Here is a 12255-nt window from a genome sequence, read left to right on the forward strand (position 1 = left end):
ACTACTCTTGCCAGAGTTGTGACAGTTTTTTTTAAAATCTAAAAACCAACTTTGGAGGTGTTAATTATCTCTCTGGGTATTTTCCTTCCACTAATCTTTTGATTTTTGGTCTTTTATTTTCTAATATGTATTCACAACTGATGTTTCCTTATATCATGGTTTAACTTATCTCATAAATTTTGATGTGTAATTTGTAATAAAAGTTACAATTATGTGTAATCAAAAATTGTAATTTTTTCATTATTATTCAAGATATTTTCTCATTTCCACTTTCTTCTTTAACTCCAAAGTTACTTAAAGGTATACTTCTTAAATTTAAAGCATACAGGAGGACTTCCCTTGTAGCATAGCGTTTAAGAATCTGCCTGCTAATGGAAGGGACACGGGTCGATCCCTCTTTCTGGAAGATTTTACATGCTGTGGAGCAACTAAGTCCATGAGCCACAGCTGCTGGAGCCAGTGAGCTCTAGGGCCCACGAACTGCAAGTACCGAGCCTGCGCACCTAAAGCCTGTGCTTCACAACAGGAGAAGCCGCCGCAGTGAGAAGCCCCACGCACTGCAACTGGAGAGCAGCTCCCACATGCCACAACGAGAGAAAGCCCACGCAAAGCAACGAAGACCAGATGCGGCCAAAAAATAAAATGAATTAATTAAAAAATAAAGCATATGGAACTATCAAAATATCAGTGGCATTTGTCACAGAACTAGAAAATATAATTGTAAAATTTGTATGAAAAAACAAAAATCCCTGAATAGCCAAAAGAGTCCTGAGAAAGAACAACAAAGTTGGAGGAATCATCCTTCCTAATTCCAAATATTACAAAGGTATGGTAATCAAAACAATATGGTACTGGCACAAAAACCAACACATAGCTCAATGGAATAGAATAGCATCCAGAAATGAACCCACACTTAAATGGATAATTGATCTTCAACAAAGGAGGCAAGAATATACAATGAGGAAAAGACAGACTCTTCAATAAATGGTGTTGGGAAAATTGGACAGTTACATGCAAAAGAATTCAAGTGGACTACTTTCTCAAACCATGTACAAAAATAAATTCAAAATAGATTAAAAACTTAAATGTAAGACCTGTAGCCATAAAAATTCTAGAAGAAAACAAAGGAAGAAAGCTCTTTAACACTGATCTTAGTAGTATTTCTTAGATGTGTCTCCTTAGGTAAAGGAAACAAAAATAAATGAATGGCACTACATCAAATGGAAAGGCTTTTTCAGAGCAAAGGAAACTTCCAACAAAATGGAAAGTTCACCTACTGAATGGGAAAGGATATCTGCATATGATATATCCAATAAGGGGTTAATATTGAAAAATATACAAAGAACTCATATAACAACATCAAAACCCTTCCCAAACAACCCAATCAAAAGTGGGGAGAGCATCTGAATAGACGTTTTTCCAAAAAAGATATACAGATAGTCAAAAGGAACATGAAAAGATGATGATCAATATCACCAGAGAAATGCAAAGAAAAACCACAATGAGATACTACCTCACAACTGTCTGAAATGACTATCATTAAAAAGAACACAAATAACAAATGTTGGTGAGGATGTAGTGAAGGGGAACTCTTGTGCACTTTGTGGGGATATAAACTGCTGCAGCCACTATGGAAAACAGATGAATGTTCCTTAAGCAATTAAAAATGCAACTTCCATACGATACAGCAATTCCACTCTTGGGTAGTTATTTGAAGAAAACAAAAACACTAATTTAAAAAGATATATACACCCCTGTGTTCACTGCAGCATTACTGCCAATAGCCAAGATATGAAAGCAACCTAAAAGCTTGTCAATGCTGCTGCTGCTAAGTCATGTCAGTCATGTCCGACTCTGTGCGACCCCATAGATGGCAGCCCACCAGGCTCCCCCGTCCCTGGGATTCTCCAGGCAAGAACACTGGAGTGGGTTGCCATTTCCTTCTCCAATGCATGAAAGTGAAAAGTGAAAGTGAAGTCGTTCAGTTGTGTCTGACTCTTCGCGACCCCATGGACTGCAGCCTACCAGGCTCCTCTGTCCATGGGATTTTCCAGGCAAGAGTACTGGAGTGGGGTGCCATTGCCTTCTCCGAAGTGCTTGTCAATAGATGGATGGAAACAGAAGATGTGACACACACACACGCGCACGCATGCACACACACAGGAATATTACTTAGCTAACAAAGGAATGACATTTTGCCATTTGCAACAACATGGATAGCCTTGGCAGGTATTATGCTAGATGAAATAAGTCAGACAGAGTAAGACAAATGCTGAACGATTTCACTTATATTTGGAGTCTAAATATCAAAACAAATGAACAAACATAACTAAATAGAAACAGACTCATAGCTACAGACAACAAACAGATGATTGCCAGAGGAGAGCAGGTTAGGGAGGGGAGGATAGGTGAAGAAGTAGAAAATTCCAATTGCAAAACAAATGAGTCACGGTTATGAAATGTACAGTGTGGGGTGGGGAGGTGGGATGAACTGGGAATTTGGGGTTAGTAGATGCAAATGATTGTACGTAGAATGGATAAACCATAAGGTCCTAGTGTATAGCACAGGGAACTATATTCAATATCCTGTGATAAACCACAAATGGAAAAGAATATAAAAAAGAATGCATGTGTGTATGGGCTTCCCAGATGGTGCTAGTGGTAAAGAACCCACCTGCCAATTCAGCAGATGGGGTTTGATCCCTGGGTTGGGAAGATCCCCTGGAGCAGGAAATGGCAACCTGCTCCAGTATTCTGCCTGGAAAATACCATGGACAGAAGAGCCTGCTGGGCTCCAGTCCATGGGGCTGCAAAGACCAGGACATGACTGAGCGCCTACACCACCACCACCATCCATATATATATATATATATATATATAAATATAAATATATGAAGTGAAGTGAAAGTCGCTCAGTCATGTCCGACTCTTTGCGAACCCATGGATTGTACAGTCCATGGAATTCTCCAGGCCAGAATACTGGAGTGGGTAGCCTTTCCCTTCTCCAGGGGATCCTCCCAACACAGGGATCGAACCCAGGTCTCCTGCATTGCAAGTGGATTCTTTACCAGCTGAGCCACCAGGGAAGCCCATATAAGTGTGTGTATGCATATTCATATATGACATATATATTACAATCACTTTGCTCTACAGTAAAAATTAATACAACATTGTAAATCAACTATACTTCAAATTAAATTTAAAAAATAACTACGTAATATCTTTGAATGGTGACAGATTGTAACTGGAGTTATTGTGATGATCATCTTGACGGGTACAGAAATATCAAATCACTATGCTGTGTAACAGGTACTGACATAGTGTTAACTGTAGATAAATTACACTTTAAAAGCAAACAACTCATAGAAAAAGAGAGCAGATTTGTGGTTACAAGGGAAGGCAGGCGGAACTGGGTGAAGGCAGTCAAAAGGTACAAATTCTTAGTTATAAGATAAGTAAGTATTGTACTAGGGAATATAGTACACAACTTAAATACAATTAACATTGCTGCATGTTATATATGAAAGTTTTTTTTTTTTTTAATTAATTTTATTTTATTTTTAAACCATACATAATTGTATTAGTTTTGCCAAATATCAAAATGAATCCACCACAGGTATACATATATGAAAGTTTTTAAGAGAGTAAATCCTGAAAGATTTTATCACAAGGAAAACATTTTTTTCTATTTCCTTAATTTTGTGTCTATATGAAATGGCAGATGTTCACTAAATAATGTGGTAAACATTTCATGAATTTAAGGAAAATCATTATGCTGTATACCTTAAACAGTACTGGATATCAACTATATCTCAATAAAATTGGAAGGAAAAAATGAAGCATATAGAAATATTATATATATAAACATAAGTATGTACATATATATACACACACACACACACATATATGTTGGTGATGCTATCTAACCATCTCCTCCTCTCCTGACACCTCCTCCTTTTGCTTTCAATCTTTCCCAGCATCAAGGTCTTTTCCAATGAGATGGCTCTTCCCATCAGGTGGCCAAAGTACTGAGCTTCAGCTTCAGCATCAGTCCTTCCAATGAATATTCAGGGTTAACTTCCTTTAGGATTGACTGGTTTGATCTCCTTGCAGTCCAAGGGACTCTCAAGAGTCTTCTCCAGCAACACAATGCAAAAGCATCAATTCTTCGGTGTTCAGCTTTCTTTTTGGTCCAACTCTCACATTCAGACATGACTACTGGAAAAACAATAGCTTGGATTATATGGATCTTTGTTGGCAAAGTGATGTCACTGCTTTTTAATATACTGTCTAGGCTTGTCATAGCTTTCCTACCAACGAGCAAGCATCTTTTAATTTGTGGCTGCAGTTGCCTGCAGAGATTTTAGAGCCCAAGAAAATAAAATGTGTCACTGATTCCACTTTTTCCTCTTCTATTTGCCATGAAGTGATGAGATCAGATTGGCACAGCAGAAAAATACAGACAATACTTTATAACAACTATAAATAGAGTATAACATCTAAAAATTATTAATCACTATGTTGTATACCTGTAGCATATAATATATAAACCAACTATACTTCAATTAAAAACAAATAAAAAGTATTTAAAAATACGTTCAATTTAGCTCTTAGCCACCTTGGAAAAAATGAAACCACATGACTCATGCAAAGACTTTGGAATAACTATGCATGTTAAGAGGGTAATAATAATTATCATTATTATGTACAGTAGCAAGAAACACAAAGAACAATCAGATTTATGTGGTATAGAAAGCCTTTTGTATAACTCTAGACATTTATACCTATAGATACAATCACTGTTTTTTCCCTAAAAACACTTTTTTCCCCTACAAAAATTACTGTTATAAAGACAGTTAAGCTTCCACTTGTCTCCCTCTAGGACATTTAAAACCCACAACTATTGCTTTTATATTATGCATTATGTGCCAAGAATTAAGTACTTTACAAGGAGAACTGCAACCATCTGCACTAATCTGACAGAGCTATGGAGTCTAAGAACCTGGATCACCTGTGTCAACACAATTTATTTGTGACAAGAAAACTTTGCCCAAGGAAGATAAGACCATAAACCAATAAATAACTTCATTGTTTGTTTCAGGAAATTTCCATATGTCAATTTATCTCAGATAAACAATCTGTTCACCTTGGCAAAGAGTTAACTTATCAAGCAATGGTTTACTTATCATCAAGATATGCTTTGAGACACTCACCCTGCTATAGATATTAACCATAAAATTTGTATCAGGTCAGGAACTTTCCCAAATCCCTGTCTGTTCTCCACCTTAAAAAAGCTACCTTAAACTACTCGAGTCCAGACTTTGAAATCCTTCAAATATCCTCCCCCCTGACTTCCCCTTCAGAGACTGTCCAGGAGGAGTTTCCTTTTACTGCATTGAATTCTAATAAACTTAATTTTGCTTGATAAACAGGGTGCCTGGAGATGGTTTGGGGGAGTTCAATGACACATACTTATTCCTTTAACCCTCATAACATACTTGGAGTAAATTCTATTTTTATATTTCTGCAGATGAGAAAATTGAAGTGCACCAAATAGTTAAGTGACTTAGGCAAGTACACAGCTTAATTTACATGAATCCAAACTATGGTACTAACATTACTGATTCCCTCTTGCCCCCAAGTGTATTGATCTAAAGATGCCCTAAAGAATCCTATGCCCTGATCCTCTTAGCTATGTCCAGTGATTATAGTATTAATTACTGTAATTAGTAATTTTATTGTCTTCCTCACTGAACACTTTGAGGACAGAGACATTTTTTGTTTGTCTCCATACTGCCAGTGCCTACATATACCTGACACGTGGTAAGCATTCCATCATGTATGAATGCATGCTCAGTTGTGTCCAACTCTTTGTGATCCCATAAATTGTAGCCCGCCGAGCTCCTCTGTCCATGGGATTCTCCAGGCAAGAGTACTGGAGGGGGTTGCCATTTCCTTCTCCAGGGGATCTTCCCAACCCAGGGATCGAACCCAGGTCTCCTGCATTGCAGGAAGACGCTTTATCCTCTGAGCCACCAGGGAAACTGGAATGAATGTTATATAAATATTTGGACTTTAGAAAAAAGTTTAAAATTTTAAACAGAAGTAAAATTATGAAAGGAAAGAAAGTAGCCTGGAAAGGTTTTCTGCTCCTGAGAAAGCTACTCATATAAGAAACAACATGAGGAAAGAGAATAAAAAAGTAACCTAAAGACACACATCAATCAGATGCAAACGTGTGAACCCTGTTTAGACTCTGAACTGAACCAAATGAGGTATTAATATGCAAAGACATTTGGAGCCAATCATGGAAATGTGAATGAGGACAAGTAATAGATTACTATGGGAAAAAAAATCCTTAACTTAGAAATATACACTAAAGTATTTAGGTAAAATAACAAGCTGCCTGAGATCTGCCTTAAAATTTTCCATGGATGGTGGGTGTGCGTGACAAGTGTGTATGTATGCATGCTCATGTGTGTGCTGATGAAACAAGATTGGTAAGTGCTTCTAATTATTAAAGTCTGTGATGAGTACAGGGGGATTTATTATAATCTATTCTCTACTTCTGTACACATTTAAAACTCAGCATAAAGAGCTTGAAAAATGGCTAATTTTCCCAGTATCTTACTCAGTATACAAAGCACCTGATCATTCACATATATTGCTGCTGTTGTTCAGTCGTTCAGTCATGTCTGACCCTTTGCAATCCCATGGACTGCAGCACGCCAGGCTTCCCTGTCCTTCACCATCTCCTGGAGCCTGCTCAAACTCATGTCCATCAAGTCGGTGATGCCATCCAACCATCTTGTCCTCTGTGGTCTCCTTTTTCTCCTGCCTTCAATCTTTCCCAGCATCAGGGTCTTTTCTAATATATACTGGTTACACCTGGGTCTTTTCACATATATACATATATATGTATATGTATTATGTATATGTATATATGTGTATATACATATACACAAGTACATATGTGTACACACACACACATATATAGTATATATACACACATATATACTACACCAGGGTCTTTTCACATTTATTTCCCAGCTTCAAGATCTTTTCACATATATACTAGGCACAAACTCAGTATCACACCCAAAGCAAGAAATTGGTCTCACCTGTGGATAGACTCTAAAATTTAAGAAAGCAGTTACTCTTTCTCCTGGAAAAATTTTATGCAGTCTCTAGCTGAGAATCAAGTAAACTTTTCTCCCCCTACCTGTCCACTTCTTCTGTGCAAATCAGAAACTTCAAGTTTCTGCTAATGAAAGGACTCTGCACCACTCTGGGCAGAGTACTGGTCTTCCCCGATTCACTCGTTTTTCCTAGTTTGACTTTTTACACAGAACCAGGTGATTCCTTAAGTGCCAACTCATCCTTTATTTTGGTAAATGCCCCAAGAATCCTTAAAGTGAGTAAAGAACAGACTTTTGGACTCTGGGAGAAGGTGAGGGTGGGATGATTTGACAGAATAGCACTGAAACATTTATATTACCATTTGTAAAACAGATGACCAGTGCAAGTTTGATGCATGAAGCGGGGCACCCAAAGCCGATGCTCTAGGACAACACAGAGGGATGGGGTGGGGAGGAAGGTGGGTGGATGGGGTTCAGCATGGGGGGACACATATATACCTGTGGCTGATTCATGTCAATGTATGGCAAGAGTCATCATAATAATGTAATTAGCCTCCAATTAAAATAAATTAATTAATTTAAAAAAGAATCCTTAAGGTGAATATCTCAATTACAAGATGCATATTCCTTTAAGGACACAGAATACTTCCTCTTGTAATTTAGACTAAAACAGAGTATAAAATGTTCTTTATATTAAGGACTTTTAATATCTGGCCTGTTTCCTGGGTATTTATTTAAGCATGACTTTTTCCTTTCTGATAACATGAAAAATCCTTCCAAAATGTGAAAGAAAATGCTAATGGTCTTCAGGACCAACTAGTTTTACTGTAAGTATAACTATACCTTTCATATGTTAAGTCAGTAAAATGTCAAAATGTGATATGCAGTAAATAGCAGAAGTCTCTATAACTGAACAGGAAACAAGGCCCAGATTATAATGTTCTAGGGACGTACTTGGAGAAGGCAATGGCAACCCACTCCAGTACTCTTGCCTGGAAAATCCCAGGGGCGGAGAAGCCTGGTGGGCTGCCGTGTATGGGGTCGCATAGAGTCGGACATGACTGAAGTGATTTTGCAGCAGCAGCAGCAGCAGCAGGAATTCAGAAATGTAGGTCAATTCTTTTCTAATATTTTCATGAGTTTTAATTTTTTTTAATTAATGTATGCTTTGACAATGGAAAATGGATTAAGGCATTCTGCTTTAGCTATTGTTTTATTGTCTATTTAAGATACATAACAATGTCTTTCAAATATTTACATAACATTGTATTAATGTTTAGAAAAACAAAATTAGCAAAAGATTCCGCAAACAGATATAGCTAATACCTTGCTTCAATTGAAATCATTGCTGCTTCTTCAGGGCAATAATGGCATAACATCTGGGAGATTTCACAGGATCAAACAACCTCACAAGCGCAGACCACATGATATCATCCTGTAAATTGACAAGTGATTTAAACAGACAACTGTTTGTTGAAGATATGAGAGGTGTTAGAATATATACTAGAATATGAGAGCTCTTTGTTGAAGAAAATTAACAAATTTAATTAATTAAATTAATTTAGAATTAAATTCTAATTTAGAACTTCACCTTTAGGACTTTATGGTGAGGAAATAATTAAAGATGTACATAGGGAGTGAAACACCGGGCTACTCCTTGCTACAACTGTGAAAAAGTACAAGTGGCTACAGACAACTGGGTATTGCTCAAATAAATTACATGGTGAAACATCATTCAGCTTCTGCAGTGTATTTAATGAGATAGAAAAAATCTAAATGAAACAAATGAAACAAAGTAGATGAGAAGCTGTATTTATAATTTGATTCCATTTCTAATTAAAGTAGAAATAATGTGCTCATACACACACAGCATACATATATTAAAAGCTCTAGAAAACACAGTAATTTAAGAGCTAATGCTGAAAGGTGAGATTATAATTACTTTCAACTTTCTATTTGATATTCTTCACTTAAAATTTCCTAACACTAAGTATGTATTACTTTTATAACAGTAATAGTATTTAAAATATTATCAAATGAACAACTGCAGGATTTCTATCACTGCATTACCAGTTAAACTTGGTACATACTGTTATGCCTACCTATTTTATTTAGGTCACTGAGAATTGTTTTGAAAAGGGAAGCAATGAGTACCTAGTAAAATAAGCCTGATTCTGTGAACTACCAAGGTGAAAAGCAAAAGTTTCCAGTGATTTTGAGTTAGTAGCTTAGCAAAGTATCTAATTATCCAAATATTTAAAAACTGCTTTTCTCCATAAAAATATCATTTATTAAAACCCACTTGTTCCAAGTAGCTTGTTGAAGTAAAGCTCTTCATATGATAAAAGAAATATTAAAGAGCTTATAGTGAAAACATAAGGCTGAATCTACAAATGGGATTAAACAGTTCAAAAACCTAATTTTGATTACAGCTTAGACTAGAATCTGAAAAACACATTTTCCCCAAAGATAAACCAAAAAATCATTTTTCTAGTCATTCAACATAGATTAAACAAGTAAGACTGAGAAAACAGAAGCAATGATTAGAAAGAAATTTCTGTACTGCAGAGTACATATGTCCCCAAATTCAAAAATGAATTAAAAGCTGATTCTTACAAAGTGAAACATATAAATGATATCCTTTATGTTGATATCCTGGCTATCCGGTATGTCACATATGATGGCTCGTGTGCACTGTCTACTGTATAGTAATTACCATACAATTAAAAGAATGTACACTTTATTATAGCACGTTTTTGGGAAACATCTGTTGTGCATATGCTTTTGTTTCAAAAGAGATGGAAAGAATATTTAAACTTGGAAAATATAACAAGAAAAATTATATTACTAGTTATGTGAAAGAAAGTTATCATAGTTATAAGCAGATGGATATTACTGGATTTAATAAAGATTCTTGTTATGAATTTAAAATTAACATAATTTACCTGCTCTTTCAGGTAGCAAAGTCGATCCAGAAGAATCAAGGTCTCTATGCAAGGAGCTAGAACAACTTTCAACTAAAAGAAAGAATAAGATAGCACAGTGGTACTTTAAAACAAACAAAAATACTAACTTAACACTTACATTTAAGAAAATACACCTACAGAAACTTGCATAAGGCCAAATCTCCAATATCCATTGTACATCTTCAGAAAATAAGTACTTAAGAGATCAAAAGTTTTTCTTTTAATAGTTAAAGGAAAATAATATCCTTTGAGTGACTTTGGGCTGGAATCCAAAAGCAATCATACATATGTGATAGAAAGCTTTTAAAGGCATACTAAGAATGAAATTCATTAAAAGGAATGCTTGTGAAATAATTGCATTGAGACCAATATGTGTTCAAAGAACTCTAAAACTTCTTTCCATGCATTTCTAATACACTTTAAGAGAAATCTGCCATGTGTTCTCTTTATTATAGTACTGACGCCTAATATAGTCCTAAAATAGGAAATGATCCAAAACAGTTTTTCTACATTAAGAGAAAAACAATATAGATTGGTTGGCCCCATAAAAAAAATTTAATAGGATCCCACTCAAGTCTAGCAACATATTCGATTTAATATGTTTAATTCTGAGACTTACCATATTAAAAGCCTCCAGTTCATTCATTCTAGGCTTATATTTCTCGTAGTAGTCCATTATAATTTTTTCTGGCAGCTTCAAGATAAAACAACAACAATAATAGATTTAGTAACAGTTAAAAATATATATTTTTCCCTAATCAGATGTACCCTGAAGTATAACAAACATAATAATTCAAAGCAATCTTATGTGTCTGAAGAGCTCTAAGGATGTTCATGAAGCAAGTCAATTTAACGAAATTCTTTCATTTAAATCTTCTGCATCAATATAGGTTATTCAGTATATCATGCTGCTGCTAAGTCGCTTCAGTCATGTCCGACTCTGTGCAACCCCAGAGACGGCAGCCCACCCGGCTCCCCCGTCCCTGGGATTCTCCAGGCAAGAACACTGGAGTGGGTTGCCATTTCCTTCTCCAATGCATGAAAGTGAAAAGTGAAAGCGAAGTCGCTCGGTCATTCCCGACTCCTAGCGACCCCATGGACTGCAGCCTACCAGGCTCCTCCGTCCATGGATTTTCCAGGCAAGAGTACTGGAGTGGGTTGCCATCACCTTCTCTGTCAGTATATCATAAGTAAGATCAATAATAAGATCCTATTATCTTTGATTTCAACAAGTAGTAATCAAATATTTACCTTCACTTGTTTCTACATTTGGGATACACAGTAGGTAGGAGTTCAATAAACAGTTTTTGAATATAACTAAAATTTAAGCAATATATCTAAAAAAATATAGAGAATAACGAAAAGGCAAAAGAAATACAGTAAAGACACATTCATATTAAACATAATTTCTTCTAACAACACTTAACCAATCCATCAACAAGCGGTGCTTTCTGTTTTTTCTCTAAAACATGATACCCATAGTACACTGAATCCTTGTGGTTAGTAGGCCACTTTGTAGACAATTTATTAATACATGTTCTGTTCTCACCAGTTGAGCTTTATGCCTACTGCATTAAGTGTATTTGTTCCTAAACTTTTTTATTACAGTTACATTATAATGACATTATATAAATATTAAAAAATCAATAAAATATAGATGCAAAAGGAAAAGTTTCTTTATATGTTGAATGCCTTTGTGAAAGGCTTGATAAAGGAAAGTCACCAGAAGAAATTGCTGTCAATTTATATATGATCAAGGGGTTTCCCAGGTGTCACTAGTGGTAAAGAACCTGCCTGCCAATGCAGGGGTCATAAGACAAGCAGGTTCGATCCCTGGGTTGGGAAGATCACCTGGAGGAGGGCATCACAACCCACTCCAGTATTCTTGCTTGGAGAATACCATGGGCCAAGGAGCCTGGTGGGTTATGGTCCATAGGGTTGCAAAGAGTCAGGCATGACTGAAGCGACTTGGCATGTATCCATGCATATGTGGTCAAGACAAATGACAGGCTGAATAAAAAGAGTCTAAAATCTGAAAGGATTTGTATTCAGATCTCCTTGCAAATGTATAAATATTTTTTCAAAGATCCCATTCTTTTTCTATTACATGAAATTTCTTTTGAATAAAAAAAACATACAAAAGGGTAACT

At 36.0% G+C, this 12255-nt stretch overlaps 1 protein-coding gene across 1 annotated transcript in view; it reads right to left on the reverse strand.

Moving 5' to 3' along the window:
- Window positions 1-2928: 2928 nt before the first annotated feature.
- METTL25 (methyltransferase like 25) overlaps window positions 2929-12255 on the reverse strand; it is a 112435-nt gene continuing 103108 nt past the window's right edge. The window contains 4 exon segments of the mRNA XM_070370957.1: window positions 2929-4218; window positions 8466-8574; window positions 10085-10156; window positions 10725-10799. Coding sequence (XP_070227058.1) covers window positions 8482-8574; window positions 10085-10156; window positions 10725-10799 — 240 coding nt within the window. The 3' untranslated portion in view covers window positions 2929-4218; window positions 8466-8481.

The sequence above is a fragment of the Bos mutus genome, chromosome 5 (assembly GCF_027580195.1).
Source record: "Bos mutus isolate GX-2022 chromosome 5, NWIPB_WYAK_1.1, whole genome shotgun sequence".
Classification (NCBI taxonomy): Eukaryota; Metazoa; Chordata; class Mammalia; order Artiodactyla; family Bovidae; genus Bos; species Bos mutus.